Below are 25,304 nucleotides of genomic sequence, written 5' to 3'. Positions count from 1 at the left end.
AGAGGTGATGGAGGCACATGAATTTTGTCTCCGTAAATCTGGCATTTATGGCACTTCTTAGCATACTTGATGCAGTCTCCTACCATGGTAGACCAATAATATCCGAATCTCATGATCTGTCTGGCCATTGTGAAACCGTTAGCGTGTGTTCCACAAATACCATCATGGACTTCTTCCAAGATCTGCTTGGCCTCCACAGCGTCTACACATCTTAACAGCACCTGATCTTTTCCTCTTTTGTACAGGATTTCTCCATCTAAACGTAACCACTGGCCAGCCTCCTCAACATTCTCTTGTCATTCTCAGTTGCTTGGTTTGGGTATTCACAATTTTTCAGTATCGCAATATGTCCTGATACCAAGGGTTGTCGTCCTTTTCTTCTTCCTCGTCAATATTACAACAGTGGGCTGGAGCATCATAAATGCTCATTTGGATAGGCTTCACATCCTCTGGTCTATTTACTTTGATCATGGAAGCCAATGTAGCTAAAGCATCGGCCATCTGATTCTCGTCTCGTGGGAGATAACAAAAAGTGATGTCGTCAAACTCCTCAATCAATTCTAGGACTATCCTTCGGTAACTAATCAACTTAGGGTCTCTTGTTTCCCATTCGCCTTTGAGCTGATAAATTACCAATGCCGAATCCCCATATACCTCAAGTACCTTGATTTTGCGTTCCATAGCCGCGCGGATTCCCATGATACATGCTTCATATTCTGCCATGTTATTTGTGCAATCAAAATCTAGTTTACAGGTGAAAGGATAATGATCACCGTTTGGAGATACCAAGACTGCCCCAATCCCGTTGCCCATGGCATTTGAGGCTCCGTCAAAATTTAATTTCCAAGTATTGCCTTCTTGTGTGCTCGCTTCAGTAGTTGCCACATACATCAGATCCTCATTTGGGAAGTCAAAGTTCAAAGGCTCATAATCGTCCAGGGCTCTACTTGCTAGAAAATCTGCTATCGCGCTCCCTTTTACAGCCTTTTGATTCACATAGGTTATGTCAAATTCAGATAGTAGAATTTGCCATCGGGCCATCCTTCCGTTTAGAGCAGTTGACTCCATCATGTATTTCAGAGGGTCTAACTTTGAGATTAACCAAGTCGTATGGTACAACATGTATTGTCTCAATCTCCGAGTAGTCCAAACCAATGCGCAACATAATTTTTCAATTGGCGAATATCTCGTTTCGCATTCAGTGAACTTCTTACTGAGATAATAGATCGCTCTTTCTTTTCGTCCTGACTCATCATGTTGGCCGAGCACGCACCCCATGGAATTCTCAAATACTGCCAAGTATAGTATCAGTGGTTTGTCAGGGCAAGGTGGCATCAGTACTGGGGCGTTGGACAAGTAATGTTTAACTCTTTCGAAAGTTTCCTGGCACTCCTCGTCCCATACACCTGGATTGTGTTTCCTAAGAAGGCGGAATATGGGGTCACATTTCTCAGTTAATTGTGAAATGAATCGAGCGATGTAATTCAGTCTTCCTAGGAAACCCCGAACTTCTTTTGAGTACTTGGCGGAGGTAATTCTTGTATGGCCTTAACTTTGTCTGGGTCAATTTCAATTCCCTTTTCGCTGACTAAGAATCCTAGCAGTTTTCCTGATCTAGCCCCGAAAGTACACTTGGCTGGGTTAAGTTTTAGCTGGAACTTCCTTAACCTCAGAAACAGTTTTCTCAGAACTTGCACGTGTTCCTTTTCTGTTCTGGATTTTGCGATCATGTCATCAACATAAACTTCTATCTCTTTATGCATCATATCATGGAATAATGCTACCATGGCTCTCTGATATGTTGCTCCCGCATTTTTCAATCCAAAAGGCATCACTTTATAACAAAACGTCCCCCACATCGTTATGAATGTGGTCTTTTCCTTGTCTTCAGAAAGCATCTTAATTTGGTTGTACCCGGAGAAACCATCCATGAAAGAGAACAGTGAGTATCCGGCCGTGTTGTCTACCAAGGTATCGATATGAGGCAGTGAGAAATTATCTTTTGGGCTGGCTTTGTTCAAGTCTCTGTAGTCCACACACATTCGCACCTTCCCATCTTTCTTAGGAACAGGGACTATATTGGCTACCCATTCTGAGTACTTGACCACCTGTAAGAAACCAGCATCAAATTGCTTCTTGACTTCTTCCTTTATTTTTAGCAAGACATCAGGCCTCATCCTTCGAAGCTTTTGTTGGACTGGTTTGCATTCTTCCTTTATAGGCAATCGGTGTACCACGATATCAGTACTTAAACCTGGCATATCTTGGTAGGACCATGCGAAGACATCTTTAAACTCTTGAAGCAACTCAACAAGGTCTCGCCTTGTTTCCTTGGCAATGCAAGCGCCAACTCTTACCTCTCTGCCCTCTTCTAAGATCACAACTTCTACTGATTCCTTATAGGGTAGAATTTGTTTTTCTTCTTCTTCCATCATTCTTAACAAATCCGGAGATAAAACGCTGTCTTGGTCACCTTCAAAATCTTGAGGATTATCTATACTCATGTCTTGCTCAAATAAGACTCTGAATTAGTAACAGAGTCGCTCATCTCGTTGATATCTGAAGACCTGTTATTGGAACAAATGGAGGCCCAAATAAAAGAATCTAAGAATACTTGTATGCATACTATGATTATAAAGGGAATGAAAAGAATAAAGAATATTTGCTAAGATGAAACTGAATGATAAGTTTTACTGAAATTAGATTTTGGACATGTGCCTTTTACAAAAGATTCTTATCACCCCCAGGCTTAGGGCAACAAGTGTTCTGAATATTACTCTGAATTAGTTCTAAATGTTACAGGGATCTCTTCTGCAGTCCAGTTATTCAAAACACTTCCAGGTTCGTAAGGACGAATGCCCGATAAATTCCTTTCCACCCTTTCTTCCGCGGATATGGCATTGATGTCCAACCTCTCAATCCTTCCTTCTATAACCTCATCCTTCTCTTCAGGGTGGACAATTCCCCTTGAAACAAAAGTCTTAGATATATGGGGAAAGGTTATCGGTCCCCACTTGACTTCTATCCCGCCCAAATGTGCTCTTCTCTTTTCTTGCTTTTTCTCCATCTCTTTCCTCCTTTCCCTAGCATTAGGCTTATATCCCAAACCATAACGGTCCTGTTTGTTAACTAGGATCGGTACTCCAACCCTTCCCTGGAGGTATTTTCCCAATCCTCTTCCAGGCAATGCTCCCTTTCCCATCGTTAGCTGTAAGCTCATTGACATAGCTTTGGATATCTTAGGCTCTGGGATTTTGCTCATCTCGATGACAAATGTGGCATTTACAATTCCAATGATCGGAATGAACATTCTATCGCTTCACTATCAGCCTCTATGTATGGCATATCATCGGTGACTGATGCAATGATGTCTTCTTCTGCACCTATAGTCACCAATCGACCCTCTATCACCAACTTTAACTTTTGGTGAAGTGACGATGGTACAGCTCCTGCAGAATGGATCCAAGGCCTCCCCAATAGGCAATTGTAAGATGGTTTAATATCCATTACCAAAAAGTCCACCTCGTATGTATTTGGACCAATCAATAGAGGTATCTCGATTCTCCCCATCACTTTTCTCTCAGTGCCATCAAATGCTCTCACTATATTTTGGCATGATTTCATGTGAGAACTATCCACAGGTAACCTGTTTAATGTGGACAGGGGTAAAACATTCAGGGCCGATCCATTGTCCACGAGTACCGCCGGTAGTATACACCCCTTGCAACGGGCAGTGATGTGCAAGGCCTTGGTAGATCCCATACCACCTGGCGGGATCTCATCATCGTTGAAGAAGATGAAGTTATCGGCATTTATATTGTTAACCATGCAATCCAATTTGTTCACTGAGATATCTTTAGCGACATAAGTCTCATTTAGCACTTTTACCAACGCATTACGATGTATCTCTGAACTTAGAAGTAACTCGAGCACTGAGATGCGAGCGGGTTGCTTATGCAATTGTTCCACCACGCTATACTCGCTATGCTTCAAGAATTTTAGGAATTCTCTAGCCTCATTTTCAGTCACCGGTGTGTTAATTTGCGGTTCAATTCCGGTCGTCTTCGTTTTATCTTGTTCAACCGCCAAGGCTTTTCCTTTTATAGGTTCCCTTTTTGTATTTCCCAGGTCGTAACGTTTTCCACTACGCGTATAGAAACCTGCGTCATTACCCTCTTCTGAAGCATTTATCGGGTTCTCCTCTCCCGTGATCATCACATTGCAGTCGTAATTCCAAGGAACCTTTTTGCTATACTTGTAAGGAAAGGCTACAGGTTTTTGGATTATGACCCTTGGCGCCAGTTGTATTCCAGATCCTGTACTCGTTGGCCTTGAAATAATCACCACTGGGTGATTTGGGGCCTTTCCCGTAGGCCCCTCCTCCGAGGCATAAACTTCTCCATTTTCAAGTCCTTTGATCTCTTCATAAAATTCTAGCTCTTTGTTGTTCATCAGATTTTGCACCATGGCCTTGAATTCAGTGCAGTTTTGAATGTCATGGTCTTCTTCAGCATGAAACTCGCAGTACGTCTTCATTCCTTCGGGCATTTCTTTTGAATCTTGTTTGATGAGACATCCTTCTATCATTTGTCTCCAGACCCAACTCAATGGGGTTTTTATCTCTGCAATGTCGGTTTTGATTCTCTTTTCCTCACCTTCGATTATTGCGTTTACCCCTTTATCAGCATGGTTGGGTAACGGATTCGCTGCTACGTTGGGTCCTAATGGGTTGTCAAACTTCACAATCCCCATCTTAATGAACCTTTCCACCGCCTTTTTAAACCCAGTGCAGTTCTCGATTGAGTGTCCTGGTATCCCTGCATGGTATTCACATTGGGCATTCGTGTCATACCATTTGGGATATGGAGGTTGCATGGGCTCGAGATAAAATGGAGATACTATGTGTGCATCAAATAACTTCTGATACAGTTCCCCGTATGTTATTGGAATGGGCGTGAATTGAAGTCTCTCTGCGTTAGTCCTTGTGTTGGGTTCCTGCCTTGAGGGGGCTTGGTGACTAGTGGTTATCATTTTTGGAGGGCCAACAGTAATCGGTTTTGAATGGCTCTTGCTATATGTGCTTACGTTGTTTACTTCGCCCTCTTTTTTCTTGGGGCTGGTCTTTTGAAGTTTTCCCCCGTGTCAATCTTACCGCTCCTTACCGCGTTCTCAATCATTTCACCGGACATTACCATATCCGAGAAGCTCTTGGTAGCACTCCCCAACATGTGGTTGATGAACGGGGCTTTCAAAGTGTTGATAAACAACATGGTGACCTCTTTTTCCAAAAGGGGTGGCTGGACTTGTGTTGCCACTTCTCTCCATCGTTGGGCGTACTGCCTGAAATTCTCGCTAGGCTTTTTCTCCATGTTTTGTAACGTAATTCGATCGGGTGTTATATCCGTTACATGACTGTATTGCTTCATAAAAGCTTGCCCCAAGTCTCTCCATGAACTAACTTTAGCACGACTCAGTTGGTTGTACCATTTGGCTGCAGATCCGATCAAACTGTCCTGGAAGCAGTGGATTAACAGCTGATCGTTGTTGACGTATCCTGTCATTCTTCGACAGAACATAGTTATATGAGCTTCAGGACAACTAGTCCCATTATATTTTTCGAATTCCGGCATTTTGAACTTAGGTGGGAGTACTAAATCAGTGACCAAACTCAGATCATTGGCGTCAACCCCGCGATGATAGTCGATGTTTTCCATGACTCTAAATTTTTCCTCTAACCATCTACATCGGTCCTCTAGTTGTTTTGGCAGGTTCATTCTTGTTTTTTCTGTTTCTGCCACATCATCGAGGTCCGGGACCACAGGATTAGTGGGATTATCCCCGGGATTAGAACCCGAGCCCATTTGAAAATGCAATGGTACCGAGGCACCAGCCAAATATTGAGGTCTAATGGTAACCGGTACCCTCTGTGGGTACACCTCTGGTTGTGCTTGGATGTTAGTTGGGGTGAAACCTGGAGGATAAACAGGGTCATCGTGATCTTCCCCAGCATCAACTACGGGGTCTTTTCCTTTGTTATTTCCTCCAGCCAATAACTGCTTTAATTGGTTCATCACAGTGTTCTGGGATTCTAACATGTCCTGCTGGATTTTTTCCAGTCGTTCATGCATCTGATCTTGCATCTCTTGTTGCAACTGTTCCAATCTTTCCAACCTTTGATCCATTGCTTTTGTTTGACGACGAGTACCGTAGTGATATTTGATTAGATTTTTGTTGGTTTCCAGGGTAACTGTCATAATTTAATTTTATTAGGGTCATTTTATGAGATGTAATGCAAATGTATGAGATGAATGCAAAAAAGAGGCATTGATTCGAATTCAATTTCATTAGAAAACTCAACTAGAAAGCAAATTTCTTTACATAAAATAAATTACATATACGGCTTCGCCTTTATACCCAAAGCCTTAACCTTCCTAAGAAGCCAAGCTAAATCTCGACCTCGGCTTGATTCTGACTCATATTTTAAACTCAATACATCGGCCTGAACTGCTAATGTTTGCAGATGATCAGCCACTTCCCGCACTTGAGTCACAGCTTCGCCCATAACGTAATCTCTATCTCTAATCTGCCTTTGAGAATGATGGAACTGCTCTTGCCATTGATCATTACTCCTCTCAAGAAGCTCCATTCGTAGCTCAGAATTGTGTAATGCGTCCTCAAGCTCCTCTACCTTTCCTTTCAGTTCTTCGATCTTATTTAAGCTTGCTCTTAATTCGATCATGGAGTTGCGACTACGGTACGAGTGAAGTGACTTTTCTAGCTCTGCCACCTTGGCCTTTAATCCTGCCTTCTCATTTCGGCACTCTAACAAACTCCTTTCCAAAGCGTTTTCTCGAGCTCGAGCATCTTGAAATTTCTTTTCCCACTGATCGGCCCTATTCTTTTCCTCATTGATCTCTTGTCGCCACTGCTCTGACGTTTTACCCAGACCGACGGTTCTCATCGACAATCGCAGCTTCTTGTAATCTGTTTTTAGACTATCCAAATCCTCTTCAGCTTTGTTCTTTCCCTTCCTTAATTTCTCGGCTTCTAGCTTGTGGATATCGATGTCTAATCCCAAATGCACTCTTTCTTCTTCTAACTGTTCTATCCTCTTTCCCAACTCAGAATTTCTTTTCTCAAAGTCTCGTTTGATGATCTCTAATTCTGACGGAACTACTTGTAGATGCTCCTCTATAGACTGAACGTAATCTTCCCTCGGCTTAGGGATGTTGTCATTGACTCTTTTACTCCACCACCCATAATATTCTGAAGTTGCCATCGCTCCTACGGTAAATCTTTTCATTCGGTGAACCTGTTTCCAAGCGTTAGATATTTCTCGAGTTTTTCTCTTGTAGTTTTCATCCTTATAAGAAAACTCACATTGAGCCAGCTCTTGTGTTGCTGGTATGAACTGTCTCGATCTATATTGTCTTAATACGAGTAAAGGGGCATAACCGACAGCTCCCCAAATTCCGAGTAAAGGGACCCAGTCGAAATCACCACATCGATACAGAATCTCGTCGGGTACCATCCAAGGAGCTTTCCATTCAACGTCGTCCTCCTGAAGATTTTGGAGAATTGTCATCCACTTCTCTTCCGTGATGTCGTCTCGTCTTGGTGTAGCAACCTGTTCCTTCAATGGGGAATAGCCTTCTGAGAAGACTCGATAAGAGACATTTTCCACCTTCCAAAAGTGACTATGGAACCACACCAATAGTAGCTGTGCGCATCCAATGAACCTTCCTTCCCCTGCTCTTCGACATGCGCTTAGAGATCTGAAGGTTTCTGCTAAGATTGCCGGGATGGGCGTGACTCCTTTACTAAGCCGATCGAACAAATCAGAGACAGCCTCATCTATGTGCCCTAAAGCTCTAGGGAAAATTACCAATCCATAGATACCTAAAGCGAAGACATCCACTCTTTTCTTCACATCAGGGTGTGCTAATACTAAATCTCGCAAGCCTTTCCAAGGAACGCATTTACTGTCTCCTTTCTGCTGGATTCGGGCAGCGACCCACTGTTCGCTCATCCCTGTAATGCTCATCATTTTTTTAATAATGTCGGGACACTAGCAGCTCTAGAATAGGCCTTGTCAATTTGAATCTTTGGACACCGAAGTAGGGTCGTATATTCTTCCACGGTGGGAACCAAGTCCACTTTTCCAAAAGTGAAACAACTGTAAGCAGGATTCCAAAACTGGGCTAGGGCTCGAAATAAATGCTTGTCCACTTTGACACCAAGTAGGTGAGGCAAGTCCCCGTAATCACAGTAAAACATCTGCTTGGTCCCGTCGTCCCATTGATCCCATATTTCCTTCATTTCTCGAAGATCATTTTGGATTACGCTGATACGGGTGAAGTCCCATAACTCTGATACGTACCCTTCTGCAAGACTATCGCCTTTCTCTTTCCACATCGTCTCAGCCCATAATCGTACAGCTGCATTGTCTTCTACTTTATCAAGAAACCTCTTTTCCATGATAAGCTTTCTATCTATACTGAACGTGAATCGAAGCCTCTTTTGAAATGAAAATGCCATGCAATCACAAACAAAGCAAATTAGATCTAGGATTTAAAGTAAATAATAATAAATAAAGCATCTATTCGGTAAGCACTAGGGTCTGGAATAGCTCTATCTCGGTGGGTTCTTATGGCTCGCTATGTGTGGTTTGGTTCTAAAGTAAGGGTACCTGAACCAGCAGATTCCTCGATCCTCACCCATTATAGGCTCATATGGACCGAGTTCAGTTCAGGGGAATACATTTCCCTATGGCCATGCGGAGATGAAAATCTCACGAAGACATAGGTATGGATGTATCCCGGAAGCGATTCACTATCCCATGCGGAGGTGAAAACCTCACGAAGGCGTAGTTTCTCACTCCCACTTAAAAGGTGTGACCAACGGTCATGCAATGGAATGTGCAGAAATATACACCTAAACTCTAAACAAAGCAGTAATTATAAACAAATAATAAAAGCCAAAATAAAGGCAAAAAGCAAGTTTTCAATTTTGACACAAAGACAAAAAGCAATCAACTCGTGGCTTGACTCTCTTATTTAAATTCCCCAGTGGAGTCGCCAAGCTGTTGACACCATTTTTTGGATGAAAACGGGGTCAACTTGGATTTAAAAAAGAATGAAAACGGGAGTCGCCACCAATCCTTTTTTGACGAGGTGTGATCGGGTCACCTCAAAAAGTGGTTGTTTTTAATAAATGATTTAATTTTATTAAAACAACGATTTTGGTCTACGAAATTCAGAAAAATGAGTTCGGGAGCCGGTTACGCACGAGGAAGGATTAGCACCCTCGATACGCCCAAAATTGGTACCTAGTTGATTAATTAGTGTCTTAGTGTCGAAAATTGAAAATTTGAAGAGTTTTAAAAAATGCGATCCTTAAAAGAAAATCTGATATCGTGAATTGAAACATAAGATTCTCTTGTTCCGAAGGAATATCACATCCAGCACATTAGGACACGATACTCTAACCATCGAAACCAAGATCACCTTATAGTTTAATGAAACCATACTTTGAAGCTTTAAGAGGATATTTGGCTATTTAGTCAAACGAGAAATCGAAACCCAGCACGTTAGGGCACGTTTTCTCAAGTTTCCAAACGCGAAATATTGCCTTATTTAGAAAAATTTTCCTTTTGGTGTTTAGTGTCGATGCTTGACAAAACAATAACGAATACAACAAGGTGAGCAAAGTAAAATGAGTAACAACAATGCAATAGGCAAAATGAAATGACGAGGCGATTACATAAACAAAGCATACAACTATATAAATAGAACTAACATTTTAGAAAAAGCACTAGTGTACATGGATAAATAAACATACACCAAATAACAATGATGACAATAAATACAATTATGTAAAAATATATATATATATATGCATGTATAATTTAAAGCCATAAAATAAGAAATATATAAATTACAGAATATGAAAACATAGATAAGTATGTGCATATATATAAAATCGGTAAATATTATAAAAAATGTAAATGTGTATTTATATATTTACAAATCGTGATTATATAAAATATATGTATGTGAATTATAAAATATGTGAAATATACGAAAAGCATTTTTAAGAGTATAAAATATATAAGTATGTATATGATGTAAAATATGCATAAATATATGTAAGTATATAAGAATTATGAAATGTGAAAAAATATATTTAAGTATGTATAAGTACGTATATATACATATTATAAATATATAAATACATAACAAAGCATAAACTAATAATAATAATAATAATAATAATAACATTGGAATATAAAAGAAACGTACATAAAATTAATAAAATATTAAAATAAAGTGAAATGAAAAATATTAAATACAAAAAAAATATATGTGTATACACATACGTAATAAAAATATACACTAGTACATAATTATAATAATAGTAATACTAATAATACTAATAATATAAAAATAATAAGGATATTTGATAAAGATACAAAAATAAACGAAAAAAGGATTAAAATCGAATTAAAAACAAAGTTGTAGGGCCAATTTAAAATGAAAACAAAGAAAAGGGACTTAATTGTAACGCGCGTGCAACTTGGAGGGTCAAAAGCGCAATAAACCCAAGTATTAAAACGCTGCGCAGCATGGGGGACCAGAATGAATTCGGGGCGAAACCATGGAGCCAAATTAAAAATAAAGAAAAAAGCTTGATTGTAAACTCCCGAAAAAGCGGAAGGGCTAAAAGTGCAATTAGCCCTTCCAAAGAAAAACACGCGGATCCTCCCTGGTGCGGGTCGGGTCGACCCGACCCGCGTTCAAAACGACGTCGTTTTATTTGTTTAAACTGGGGGTCCAAAACGGTGCGTTTTGACCCCCTATAAAAGTCAAAAAAATTTCAAAAAAAACATTTGTAGAGCTGAAAGGAAAAAAAAAGAAAAGGGAGAGAGGAGAGGGGAGCTCGGAGCGATTTCCGGCCAAGGGGGGTTACCGGACGGCCACCGGAGACTCGCCGGCGCCGGCGCCGGCCACCGTAAATTTTGTTATTTTTTTTTGTTATTTGTTCTTGGACTTAGAATATATAGATTTTAGGTTTATATTAACTTTAAAAATGTATATATATGTATATAGAAATCGAAAAAAAAAGTAACCTTTTCCGTTTGCCTTTCCTTTTTCCGATTGCTTGCTATCTCAGTACTGAGATCTATATATTTTTTAAAACTCTAACTTCTGTTTTTTGTATTCAAATGCCAAAAAACAAACAAAAAAAGAAGAAGAACCAAAGTAAAAAAAAACCCCCCTGTTCAGTCCTTCATTTCGGGTTTTATAACCCATTTTTACATCCTTTTTCTATTATTCTATCCTGTCTTTTGTCTTGATCTTGCAGGGCATGGAGGTGCTGGTAGTGGAGGAGGAGCATGCAGCGGCAGATGGTGTCAGACGCGTGGGGGTATGGGGCCGCTATAGTGGAGCAGTGTATGGGCAACGGCGCCAGAAACCCTAGGGTTTCTGGCTTTCCAAAAAAAATTTGGAGACTTGGGCCTATCGGGCTTCACTGTTTTGGGCTGGTGTTGGTTTTTTTAGTGTTTAGGTAGTGGGTCTGGTTGTAACTGGGTTTTGGGTATTTTTATTTAGGTTTTGTACTTTGGACTTTATTTATTTGGTTTATTGGGTTTTGTTATTTTATTGGTATGGGCCCGGGCAGATTTTGGGCTTTACAAGGGTGATTGACGAGCGGTGGCAGAGTTGGTGGCAGAGTTGGTGGCAGAGTAGGTGACGCGACGGTGGTAGAAGGTCAGGGGTTAGGTGCGGCGGTGGCTGAAGGCAGTAGGCTAGGGTTTCAGAAAACTGAAACCCTAGTTTGACTATTAGTTGGGTCTGATTTGTTAATGGGCTTATTGGGCCGATGACATTGGGCCGTTTGGGTTAGTTTTAAGTGGGTTTGACATTTGGGCTTGTAATGGATTATTTGGGTAGGTTTAGTTTGAGGGTTTAATTGGTTTGGGTTTTAGGCCCCGGACTAAAATTAGGCTTGTACATCGGCTCCTCTAAAATTTTTTTCTCAATTTAATCACTTTAAATAAGATAATTATTCGAGCAGGTCATTGCCATTAAAAATCCATTAATTCATTAACGTATTGCTAATATGATACATTAGCAAGTTGAATGACTAATATGATACATTAGCAAGTTGAATGACAACACTTGACTTTTGACTAAAACTTAATTAATTCTTTGTAATTATTTCAAAACCCGATAAATACCTAATACCTAATGAACACCTTGGTGTAGTTGACCCTAATATGTAATTATTGACAAAAATTCAGGGAGAAAAACAGCACTAGTGGGAAGGTAGTTCCTTGACCTTTTTTTCAAACATCGTACTGAGTTTGACCGAGTCCAAAATGGGCTGTTTTGGAAATTTGGACGCTTGTGAGCAGAAACACATATTTGACCAACTTTTCTGTATACTAGCTTTGATTTTTTTATATGAACTATTCATTTGACCGAGGTTGACTATGGAGCAAATAAGCTCAAATCCTTCTTGTAGTATGCTTTCGGTCGTTGTAATCGACTTATGGTACCTACTACCTTTATTTTTATAGAACTCCCTTATTGCTGAACAAATATATATATATGCACACTTCAAACCCTTGTTTCCTCTACAATTTTATTCTAATTCCCCCAGCGTTCGCCATTGTCGAAGTTATGTCATCAGCTCCAATTTGTTACTTAACTTCATGCAAAGCTTGGGACGTCGATTTGCAATGCCCGGAAGACCACTTGTGGCCATCTAAGATACTCGGCATTAATGTTAAGGCAACTTTCATTGCCAGCCAGAAAACAGAACGAGAAGATGAAGAAGGAAAGAAGTCGGGCATGGCGAGAATTATCGTCCAACAGGAATCCCACAAGCTACGACTGGAGCAGTTGTTAAACGATGTCGTAACCAAAGACTGGAACGACACCAACATCTATGACGTATTGGACTCAATGCAAATCCCCATTGGTCGCTCCACGGTAGACGAAATCGTCGGCTGTGCGCTGGGCATGGTTGCGAAGGAGAGTTATAAGAACCGGAAAGTGTTGAGAATGCGGGTGGAGATTGAGGTATTGGTGGACGAACAGCCGAATTTGGCGGAAGGGGATGCTTATTGTATCGATGCGGAGGCTGATGATTTTTGGGAGACGGCGGAGGCGTTTAGGAAGCTAAGGAAAGTGGTGGTGGAAGAGCCTGTTGAGAATTTATGTTCCATTTGTTTGGTTGGGTTCTTGGAGGGATCGGAGATTAGTGCTACACCATGCTCTCATGTATTCCATGATCGTTGTATTAGAGCTTGGCTAAAGAAATGCAGTAAGAAATTCTGTCCTAACTGTGTTACCATTTTGGCCTAAACTATAAAGCATTTCATAAGCCATAAGGTTTATATCGCATTTCACGTCTTGTTGAAAGCTTTGAAGGTTTCAAATAAGGTTTATATCGAGATTTTCAATGTTTTTTTTCCTTTTTGGTTGACATTTTTGGTTTCTTTCCTAAATTCTAAGGAACTTTTTAATCCGAAGTAGTTTGAGTTATTTGTACCATTTTTGGCCTTATAATAGTTGTTTGTATCTTATTTTTGCAGTGAAATATTAATAAAATTCTCGTTTGCCTAAGTAATTACAATAGTAAATTTATTTATGTAATTTTAACATTACTATAACCACATCTTTTTATTTATACTTTTTGATAAATAAATTATTTACACAATTTTAAAAATTAATTGTGAAAAATTAGATAATTCATTTAATAATTTATTGTATGTCACTAACAACTTCATGACGTATGAACGCCGAGCAGAGAATCAACACAAAATTATAAAAAATTAGAGTGGCTTAACTTCAAGTATGGCAGACCGAATGTAATATTTATGTGTTACAACGAAACACGGAGTATTCCGATGATCAAACCCAAGAGAGATCGAGTGATAAAGTGACTAACAATGAAAATGCATGCAATTATGAAGTTTAGCTAGCTACTCCCTAAGTATTATAGCACGACAAATCATCATAATAGATTAATTACACTAACTTACACCTAGGAGGACTAAATTGCAAAGCAGACAAAAGTGCATAAATATCAATTCAATGGACTAAAGTGGTCGGTTGACTTCTATGCTGCTAGTCAATTCTTGGATTAGAGATCTAAATTGTTCAAATTCCTAATTGGTTCAATTTTACCTTTTAGTCACCATTTTATCCAATTAGACAATTTAGTCTAATTTATCTCTCGATCTCACTAAACTAAATTAGGACAATCAAATTGGTTCTCAATAAGCTCTCCCCTCGGTCTCACCTATATAAGTGTTCACCAAGAGGCGTCAATTCTAGGTCTTGAAGTCTATTCAATTTAGTTCAATTTTTACGATTTAATCTCTGACCCAAAAACTAACCATACAACATTTCCATCTACCAACCGCCATAAGATTTAGTGACTACCCATCATCAACATACAAACATCAGTAAAGTTCAGGCTTAAATTGTTCATTAAGGAAAGCATAAAAAAAAACAAGGTTGAGAAAATCTTAGTAACTCTAGATGGAGTCTTTGTGGAAGATGATAGCAACACCAATGGTGATGAAAGCACAACCAAAGTTGAGATTTTTACACTTTTGCAATTTCACAAAGTTGAAATCTATTAGATGCTTTAAAGGGAAATCAAAATACAAAGAAGAGTTTTTGTATCTAATTGCAAGAAAGTTAAAGCTACAATAGAACTAAAGAAACTAACAATTATCAACTAACTAAGCTAAGAAAGGAAAAAACTCTAAACCTAAAAATGATGACGAGAATAAAAGAGAAACTAAAAGGATGATAAAAGATGACTCCTTTATGTTTGACATCAAAAGTGGCTTTAATACAGCCAAATTACAATCCTAAAGTTTGACAAAAACGTCATTAGAGTGTATGAGCTGACTTAAGTTAGTGTTGGACACAAAATTACCCTTGAAGTATTTTTCACCATGTTAGACTTTAGTGTTGCAATACCTTCGACAGTGGCACAACGTTGGCTTTGGAGGTTCTTGATATCGCGACACAGACTAGTTGGTGTCACAATATTCTCAATAGTGGCCCTGGCTCATTCACTTCAACCATCAGCAGTGGAGTTGTAACCTTGAAGGCTTGACGTCGGCAACCTCAGGCTCGACAAACTATTCCAGGTTGGCTTCTTGTTGAAGTTTTGCTCCCTTAAGATGATGGAGGCTCAATGTCGCAACATCCTAACATTAGTGTCATGATACCCACATTAGATGCAGTTTTCCTCAAAGTTTGGCTATAGTTGTCTCCCTACATAAATTCAAATACACTATTAGACTCCTAATGACACCATTTTGTCAATTTGGGTCTTAAAAGGATTAAAACTAAAAATAAAAAAACGGTCATTAATACTAAAAACTAAAAATCAACAAAAAAAACATAGAAAATACTCAACAAACTCATTAAGTGTTTTAGAGAGCCTAATTTGTGTGTTAAATTATGACAGATCAGTCACCAATTTTTTTTTATTTAAGTTTAATTATACTTTACTGCCTAACGACTATCAATTTTTTAATGGCTTCAAGGTGCAAAAAGCCCTCAAACTTTTTTTAAAAAAGCAATTAAGCCCCTGCTTTTTTTTTACACTCATTTGGGTACTTGAACTTCCAAAATGCATAAAAAATATCCTCAAACCTTTTTTTTAAAAAACAATTAAGCCCCTAATTTTTTTTTTTACATTCAATTGGGTACTTGAACTTTCAAAATGCATCAAAAAGACCCTTAAACTTTTTCAAAAAAAGCAATTAGGCCTCCACTTTTATTAAAAATTAGAAAAAAATACAAAAAATTAAAATCAATAAAAAGCTATAAATATTATTAAATTTTAATAAAAAATTCAAATATTAAAAATTTATTAAAAATATAAAAAATATAAAAATCATAAAAAAATTGTTAAATTTTATAAAAATAGTAAAAATTATAAAATATATAGAAATATACAAAAAATTTAAAATTTTATAAAGTTGTAAGAAAATTATACAAAATGTAAATAAAAATAAATTTCGTAAATTTTTTTTATAAAAATTATCGTACCAAAAGAAACATTTTATAATTTTTATATAACTTTTATTGATTTTTATTTATTTTTATAATTTTTCACCACATGTCACACTGTGTTGTGATGACTTTAATTGAAAAAAATTAGGGGTCGCCATTTTTTATGATTTTATAAAATTTTACAATTTTTTTTATTTTTTTATGATTTTTATGAAAAAATTATAAATTTTTATATTTTTATTAAAATTTAATAATTTTTCTAAAATTTATTATTTTTTATAAAATCTTTTCTAATTTTTAATAAGAGCAGGGACTTAATTGCTTTTTAAAAAAAAATTTGAGGGTCTTTTTTATGCATTTTGAAAGTTCAAGTACCTAATTGAGTGAAAAAAAAAGCAGGGGCTTAAGAATTTTGAAGGCCTTTTTTTATGCATTTTGAAAGTTAAAGTGCTCAATTGCATGCAAAAAATAGAAAGAAGGGGCTTAATTGCTTTTTTTGAAAAAATTGGAGGACTTTTTACACCAATAAACCTTTTTTAATTTATGTATAATTTCAATATTATTAATTCTTTTGCATGCAATTTTCCTTGTTAACTCTTAAAAGTTTATATAAAATATTAGGTGATGTTGATGAAAATATATCATAAATTCGTATAAAAGTTATCCTTTTGATTTTTTTTTTAAAAAATAAACATTTATTTTTGTTATCAATTTATTAATTTTATATGCATGCAATAAATATACAGAGACGGATTGTCTCGAGATTTGAAAAAATTACTAGAAAATTTCAATCATACCTTCTAAAAATTTGAACATTTTCATTAAACATTTTCAAATATTTTAATTTGATGTACTATTTTTAAAAAAAAAATCTCATTAAATCTCTTAAATTCTTTAAAAGTTTTAATTAATCCTCTCAAATCTTAACATCAAGATCCCTAAATGCAAATATAAATATTTTTAAATATTACTTTTATCTTTTACACTTTTCACCCTTTAACTATTTTATCACTTAAATAAACGTTCAACGACTATTTAGATTTTCTATTTTGATAAATCAGCATGGTTATTTTTATATTTTATTTAAATTGAATTTTTTGGAGTATATATGAGATATTTTCTTCATATATATATATATGGTGCAATGGTCGATTGAGTTTTAGCTCGATTGACATGAATATTGTTGTCAACGTAGGAGAATGTGTGTTCGAGTATGTTGAAACAGATTATCCTTTTATTTATGGATTGGAGAGAGGTTATAAGTATTAAATTGTTTAAAAATAAATAAATATGGTGCACTGCAAATTTTATTTAAAAAAATACTATTCAAGAACTTTTTCTTTCCCGCCTTCAGTTACTATAAAACCGAAAATACTTTTGCCTCTCTCAGCTCAGCTCAGTCCCTTTCTATATCCAAACTGAAATTTCAAAAAAAAAAAAAATCCTCTAATTATTAGCGTTATACTTCAACCTGTAAGATTATTTTAAAAGTTTTCGCGAGAATTCGATATACTGTTTGGATTCTCAGAAATTTGGAAAAGAAACCCTCATTCAAAGTAGTTTTATAGCTAATTTTAATGGAAAAGTTTCATTTCTCGAATCCAAACAATCTACTTCATTATGTAGTAAATGAATTTTTAAAAGCTTTCAACTGATTTGATTTTGTTGCAGATTTGAATCAACTTTCGAGTAGAAATGTCAAACGTAACGGTCTGCGTACGCTTCAGGCCTTTGAGCTCAAAGGAGAAAAAAGATCTCGGTGACAATATCTGTATTCAAAGCATGGACTCCGAAACCGTCATCATCAAGGTTTTAATTTCTGTTAATTTTATTTTTAACTCCAATTTCTTGTTGCTTTTATTTATTTTTTTCAAAATTGTGATAGAAAAACTATAAAAAACAGCTGATCGGTTCTGTAATTTGAGTTTGTATATGATAGGATGAGAAGGAAGAAGGTTTTGCGTTTAGCTTTGATAAGGTTTTTTATGAGGAATCTAAGCAAGCCGATGTCTATGAGTTTCTTGTTCTTCCAATTGTCCGTGGTATGATTAGAAAAGTGTTCATTGATTTATTATCTTCATTTTCATGATCAACTGTTTTATGTGTTTATTCTTTTTACTGTAAACAGATACTGTCAATTCTATAAATGGAACAATCATCACTTATGGACAGGTAAAAAATCTTGCGTATTTGTGTTATTACTATTACTACATGCCAGAGCTTGCAGTACTTGATGATCTCTCACTTAACTAAATGCTGCGGTTAAGGATTAGTTTTTAGTATGACTGGTCACTGTTTAGAAGATAAAAAAGAACTTAATGGTGAGAGATACAATCCGAAGCTCTTCAATGAATAAGGTTAATAGGACCTTTAAATCTGATGGTTTAGGTTTCTGTTTCCCATTCATTGTTAGTAACTAGTAGATCACGCTGCTAACGCAACACATTGTCTTCACCTTTAATTAACTTATGGATATGCATAGTCTTATTTCTTTGATTAACTTTCTTCTTTTGATGACAGACTGGGGCAGGGAAGACATATAGTATGGAGGTGTGCTGATGAAAGCATAAATGTAGCTCCGTTAGTTAAATTTTATACATTAAATTGATTTCATTGATGATATGTACCTCGTTGTATCAGGGACCAAACATCTTGGAATCTGATGAAAAGAAGAAAGGGATACTTCCAAGAGTGGTGGACGGATTGTTTGCGTGTATCAAAACTTCTGCTGACTCAACAAAGTACACCGTCAAGTTGTCAATGGTATGAAAACTTATCGTATTTATTTAGGGCCCTAAATTACTTCCTTTTTTTATTATTAATGCTGTATGATTCATGAAAATTTCTGCTCTTGTCTATAGGTGGAGATCTATATGGAGAAGGTTAGGTATGTATAACCTTAAATTCTATTTGTTGTTGGACTGAGAGTTTTGATTCTCTTTGTAAATGTTTCTGATTGGCCTTTCTGTACCCATGATATTCGAAAGCTCAGGCTAATGAAATATTATAAGAGTTGCTTTTTTAACTGTTTTAGTATTTATGTTAAATTCACATGCATTTATTATCCCCAGGGACCTTTTTGATTTATCAAAGGACAATATTCAGATTAAGGAAAGCAAAACACAAGGAATAGTGTTATCCGGAGCAACAGAGGTAATCTATTTCTTACAGAAATTACTATTTCCTTTAGGCTTGACATATGTACTGGAGTAACATTTTCCATCTTTATACTTGACATCAGTTGGGTTATTTTTTGTTAGGCTTTTTTCTTTCTAGTTGAGATTAACTTTGAACTTGTTTACTTCAGACTCTCATATTTGTTGAGAATTGTTCTGTTGACCTCTTTTAATTTTCTGTTTTCCGTTGAGCATAAACTGCCTTTAATTGACATCCATTCCATGTATGCATATATAATGCAGTGATTCTTCAAGTACTCCATTTAATTATTTTCTCAGTAATGATGGTTTGGTCTAGTGGCATGAGTACTTCTATTTTGAACATACTCAATATTGTGTACAACTTGAATGATTTAGGTGCTAAATTCGCTTTCCCCTACAGCAAATTAAAGAGTTTCATATTATTTATGTTGGAACTATACTTTGCTTCACTTAGATATTGTTGCATGGCTCTTTCCTTAATAAAGTTTCTATTTTATGCACTGATGTTGTTCCCAGATCTCTCTTTCGGACACAGCCGAAGCATTGCAAAGCCTATCTGTAAGATTAAGACTATTTAGAACATAATCTTCCATTTTGTTCATAGGATGTTGTTTCTAATATCGGCCTTGAAATTTAGAGTGGGATAGCTAACAGAGCAATTGGAGAGACCCGTATCCCTTTTGTATTTTTCTGTTCCTATTTTTTCCACTACTTTCTTAATCTTGGTAAAGTAGAACTTGTATTACAGATTTCACAGTTATCACTTTTACTTAGTTAAAGTTCTCTTTGGAATTTGTTTTGGGACTTAAACGTAGACAGAAATGAACATGGCAAGCAGCAGGAGTCATTGCGTTTACATGTTCACACTCAACCAAGAATCAATTTCAGAAAAGAGGTATAGCTTATCCCTTGACTATGTTCAAGGCTTCAAATGAACTGATCTATAAATTTCACAATCTGACCAGGGTGAAATCTGGGAAGTTGATTCTTGTGGACCTAGCCGGGTCAGAGAAAGTAGAGAAAACTGGGGCTGAAGGAAGAGTTCTTGAGGAAGCTAAAACAATCAATAAATCCCTCTCAGCGTTAGGGAATGTGATCAATGCTCTGACATGTGGTTCACCAGCAAAAGCAAACCATATTCCTTATCGTGATTCCAAGCTCACTCGAATGTTGCAGGATGCTCTTGTTCGCTCTCTAACTCCTAACTTCATCTTACAGTAATGTCATCAAATCAGTTCGATGATCTCTTGGTTTTCATATTAAATCTGCAGGGTGGGAACTCTCGCACTGCATTGCTTTGTTGTTGCTCACCAAGTCCTTCAAATGCATCCGAGAGCCTGTCCACTCTTCGTTTTGGTGCAAGGTTCATGAACTGGAAATATGCTATTATACATATTAACCCGCGAAAAGAGGAAGTTTAAGCATTAAGGCCTAATATCACTCTCCATCTTTTCATTTCACTTTTTGGGTTGTAATTTTCATTGCAGGGCAAAGCATATAAAGACATCACCACTTGTTAAGGTTAGTGAAGAGAAATGTTCTAAGAAGAATGGAGATGCTTCTGGTACCAGAGATGAGTCATTTGAGAAAATTCTAGAAAAGGTTAGTCAGATCATAAAACATTTTCTTGATGAAACATTCTTTGTCACTTTCTAATATGGTTTATTCTTGTTTAGATGAGTGAGAGACTTAATGACGAAGATATAAAGTTACTTGAGGAATTATTCATTCAGGCGGGACTATTTGTAGATCCTGATTCAGAAGAAGACTTGGAATCAGCCATTCAAGATGTTGTTCAACAAACCATTTCTTCATTGATGAAAGCTGTGGAAGAGCTCAGATCTACTGTTGAGATGGTAATATTTTTCACTAAGCCATTATTATCTTCTACTAGAGAAACAAGGGTAAAAACAAAGAGGGATGGAAATTATTTTCCAAACAAATAGGAGCTGCATATCATGCAATTTGAAGTTGGTTTATGCAATTGCTGAGTCTACCATCTTTGCAGCTTCAGAGAGAGAACAATGCCATGAAGGGAAGGCTTGCTGTTGCTGAAAGATGTGACGCTTTGCCTGGAGAAAATGCAGATTTTCTTCACAAGATTTTTGGCTTTCTCAGCTCCTTTATTCCTGAAATGTAGAGATGAAACTTTATTCCACTCCATGATGCTGGTTTACAGGTATTGATAATAGAATCCAAATAAACACTATCCATATTTTGAACTACTTCAATTCCTTTGAGCAAAAATCATATCTCCATAACCAAGATAATGAGGAGGTTAGATGTAAATGCTGAGCACCTATAAGGTTTTACTGTTTCTTTAGAAGGAATGAAATCACTGTCTCCATAGAGCATGGTTTCCTGAGTGACATGCAAATTCAGAATAAATTGCCATGATATGTAGTTAGTCATGAGTTCTATCATTTAGCAGTTATAATTGTAGGTCTCATGGAATTCAAACAGAAACAGGAGAATATCGAACGCAGAGTAAGGGCCGATAGTTCCTTTTTTGTTGATATTTTGGGTAGTAACTTTTTGGTATAAGAACATTGTAAATTCGTTGATTCTTGTCTAGTAGCAATTCCTTCAGTTGAAACTGGAGAAATAGAAATGGCATTCACGAAATTTTTTATATTTGTAGTAACTCACTCAAAGAGCAATTCACTATGTGATTTAAATTCAAATCACTCATTAAATTACAATCTTATTTCAATGTAGACTACTCTTCCTCTAAAGCTTTACTCCTAAAATTTTTAACTTAATTAATTCAATCTAGTTTCTTTACAAAATTGCACTAAAAGACAACTCTTAATTGAATAAAACAAAAAGTGCTCTCTAATTCATACATTTAACCTACCCAAGCCACATAATATAAAAGCAAAGTAGATTTGTTAAAATAAATCACTAATTCCTCCAAAATAGTTACTTAAAAAGGTTTTCGAATAATCTTCTTATCAATAAAGATTCTCAAAATTAAACTCTTTTAAAAAAGTAAAATTTTTATTTAAAGATACTTTGATTGCATTGAAAGTTTAAACCCGATCCTTACTTAACTCTTTCACATGAAATATTCGTTAATATGTAATTAGTAATCCTCAAAAAATTAGCAATTAAATGATTAATTATCCAAGTAAACTTAGTTAAAATATGCCAATAAAATAAAGCGAGTTATAATGTTCTGTCAATATTTCTTTAAATTGTAACTGACGTCGAAATTGACAATTATAACTCACACTAACAATCTCCTTTTTGACATTTTAAACAAAAACTTAATAGAGAACAAGTAAGTCAACATTCCCCTTCAATCTATACACTCAACAATGAAAATCAACTATTAATGCAAAATATTAGAAGCACTAACAATTAAAGCACAATATATTAAAAGTATCATAGTAAAGAACTCTATATGATGGTTTGATGGTTAAGGGTGTTCACTATCACAGGTGTGGTCTGAGTTCGAATCGCGTTAATCGTATTTATTGTTTAGACTTCCCCTTATTATTGTAATTCAAAAAACAATTATATCATAGTAAAATTTATATTGATGAGCTCTAGTCCTTTAGCATTAACAGTATGGGGAGGAATCGGTTTAAACAGTTGGTTGGATTTTGATTAATTCTCTTACCGATTTAATTGGCATACATTTCAAAAATTAGAATTGACTGAATTTATAGTTGAAACCGATAAAATCCAACTGAAATTGGTTCAGTCGATTTTTTATTATCTTTTGTTTTCTTTCAGTTGTTGTCCAAAAAATAATTCATGTCATGGAAAATAGATTTGGGGATATGGGAGTAGTTGAGCAGAAGTCTGATAAAAGGAAATAACTTATATTTTTTAAGTATTAATAAAATATTTTCATATCTTTTATTTTTAAATATATACAATGTTATTATATACTCATGCGCATATAATAGCTTCTCTAATTTAATTTTAATTTTAATTAAATTGTTTAAAAGAGTTAAAATTTTGAAAATAAATATACATTATGCTCAATGTCACTAAATTATTAGTAAGTTTACATTCAGTCACTCAACTTCAAAAGGTTACAAAATGATCCTTGAACTACTTTAAAATTTTTATTTAAGTCATTGGTTGTTAAATTCGTTGTTGTGTGGCATTTTCTGTTTGCATCACCTGCACTAATTGAAAGCTCTCATTCTCCTTCTCTTTTACAATTCGATTTTTTTTTTACAGTTCAGTTTTTTTTCATGAAACAACTTTAAACGTTACAAATCTGTGAACTAAAATCCAAACAACTTTCTTCTCCAATCTCCGACACTGATCGTCAAATCAACTTGGATCTAAGGTATACTCTTCTACTCGTTGATGAGTGCTGATTCACCGTATTGATTGTTGAATTGTCACTTGGAGTTCGTTATTTGAACTTATAAAAGAAAAAATTAACTTAACAACCCAGTGACTTAAATAAAAACTTTCGAAGAGTTCAGTGTCTTAAATAAAAACTTTCGAAGAGTTCAACGACTTAAATAAAAACTTTTGAATAATTCAGAGATCATTTTACAACTTTTTGAAGTTGAATGACCAAAACGTAAACTTACTAATAGTTAAGTAGTTTAAAGAAAAACATGTTGAAACTAAAAGAAATCATAAGCAAATTAAAAGCTAAAATTAATAATAAAAAATTGATTTTTTCATAAAAATGCTTAAAAAGTTGAAAATGAATAAACAACCTAAAACTAATAATTAAAAATTAAGAAAAATTGAAGTAAAAATGTTATTGATGAGTGGGACCAATAAGGAGGAGACATAGAGGAGGATGTGGTGGTGCTGATGGAGGTCGATCACCCTATTTGGGTAGAGAGCCGAAGACTAGAAATAGAGTGAGATGGTGGAGGTGATTGCTAAGGGTAAACAAGTAGAGTGTAGGTAAGTATGCCGGAGAGTTGATCCCTTCTTCATTGTTTTGGGGCTATTTATAGGCGAGGTTCACTACTAGACTATGTTAATGTAGTGAACTCGCAATCAGGTCATCATTATAGGACGTGTTGGGTGGATGTCTTTGATGGGATAAGAATATTTGTGATGTGACATATTATGTCATTCTTTTTTATTCAAAGTACGAAATAGTTTGACCCACCTGAGGTTTGATGGTTTGATGACCAAAAGAATTATATTCTTAAGGTAGGATGCCTGGAGGAGCGAGCGGTTAGCCTCCTTGAACAACTACCTTCCGCATGCTTGGGTGGTTGAGATGGGAAGTGAGTTCTAGTGACCTCTCGGTCTGCAACGGGTGAGGTATGCTCTAAAGGTAACTTTCTATGTTGCGACGTGTCAAGGAGGTATAACAAATATGTTAAGAAAAAAATGAGAATTGAAAAACCATACCAATGATTGTGTTATCAAACTTTGGTATTTGATTAAAAAAATTCACTTAAAATAATGCGTTCCCTATCAAAGAAACTAAAAAAAATAAAAATCTTATAACATAAATAAAAGACTATTAAAATTTGAAAAGGAAAATTAAAAATTATTTAAATTATAAAAGAAAGAACACCTCTTTGTTTTTTTTTCAAAATTTTAATTATATTTAAAAAATTAAATTAAATTAGAGAAGTTATTAGATATGAATGAGTGTATAGTAACCTTTGAATTTTTTTTAATATTAATATCATTTTATGTTTGTATCATATTCGTTCTTTTTGATACAATGCCTAGAACTACATATAGCCACGTCTCAATCCTTAAATAAGAGCATAATTCGCTTCAATGCACTCGAACACACGTCCTCCTACACTAACAACAATCTCAATGCCAATCGAACAAATACTCAGTTGAGACATTTCAATGTATTTAAAAATTGAGGATATATCACTATTTTATTGGTATCTAAAAATTATAGATTTTAGGATCATACTAATGTAAATTATTCTCAAATGATATTTTTTTTTCTAAAGGTTTTTTTGATTATTTAATTGGGTTAGATGGGTTAAATTTATTTTGATTTTGTATAGTTGATTTAATGAGATATTGGGTTATTGGGTTGGGTTATTATAGATATTTATATTTTATATATTATAATATAAATATATTTTAAATAATTAAAAATATTAAAAATTAAGTCAATTTTTTA

At 35.6% G+C, this 25,304-nt stretch overlaps 2 protein-coding genes across 2 annotated transcripts; both read left to right on the top strand.

Moving 5' to 3' along the window:
- Positions 1–12,686: 12,686 nt before the first annotated feature.
- LOC107941393 (uncharacterized) lies at positions 12,687–13,373 on the top strand. Its single transcript, XM_016874959.1, has one exon. It carries the CDS (start codon positions 12,687–12,689, stop codon positions 13,371–13,373), a length of 687 nt encoding a protein of 228 aa, XP_016730448.1.
- Positions 13,374–17,418: 4,045 nt separating this feature from the next.
- On the top strand, positions 17,419–21,499 carry LOC107941394 (kinesin-like protein KIN-1). Its single transcript, XM_016874960.2, has 16 exons — positions 17,419–17,525; positions 17,724–17,861; positions 17,992–18,094; positions 18,181–18,224; positions 18,573–18,602; positions 18,693–18,815; positions 18,914–18,939; positions 19,124–19,205; positions 19,727–19,768; positions 19,848–19,881; positions 20,030–20,105; positions 20,176–20,395; positions 20,482–20,573; positions 20,698–20,812; positions 20,887–21,066; positions 21,219–21,499. Exons 2-16 carry the CDS (start codon positions 17,748–17,750, stop codon positions 21,348–21,350), a joined length of 1,413 nt encoding a protein of 470 aa, XP_016730449.1. The 5' UTR covers positions 17,419–17,525; positions 17,724–17,747; the 3' UTR covers positions 21,351–21,499.
- Positions 21,500–25,304: the final 3,805 nt, after the last annotated feature.

The sequence above is a fragment of the Gossypium hirsutum genome, chromosome D11 (genome assembly GCF_007990345.1).
Source record: "Gossypium hirsutum isolate 1008001.06 chromosome D11, Gossypium_hirsutum_v2.1, whole genome shotgun sequence".
Classification (NCBI taxonomy): Eukaryota; Viridiplantae; Streptophyta; class Magnoliopsida; order Malvales; family Malvaceae; genus Gossypium; species Gossypium hirsutum.
This window is presented reverse-complemented; position numbering and strand designations above follow the sequence as displayed.

Excerpts from the sequence above, each read along its gene's own strand:
- LOC107941393 (XM_016874959.1), top strand. The coding sequence starts at position 12,687 with ATGTCATCAGCTCCAATTTGTTACTTAACTTCATGCAAAGCTTGGGAC.
- LOC107941394 (XM_016874960.2), top strand. The coding sequence starts at position 17,748 with ATGTCAAACGTAACGGTCTGCGTACGCTTCAGGCCTTTGAGCTCAAAG. Across the intron at positions 19,769-19,847 it reads AAGCATTGCAAAGCCTATCT|AGTGGGATAGCTAACAGAGC; the intron begins GTAAGATTAAGA and ends CTTGAAATTTAG. Across the intron at positions 20,574-20,697 it reads ACTCTTCGTTTTGGTGCAAG|GGCAAAGCATATAAAGACAT; the intron begins GTTCATGAACTG and ends TTTTCATTGCAG.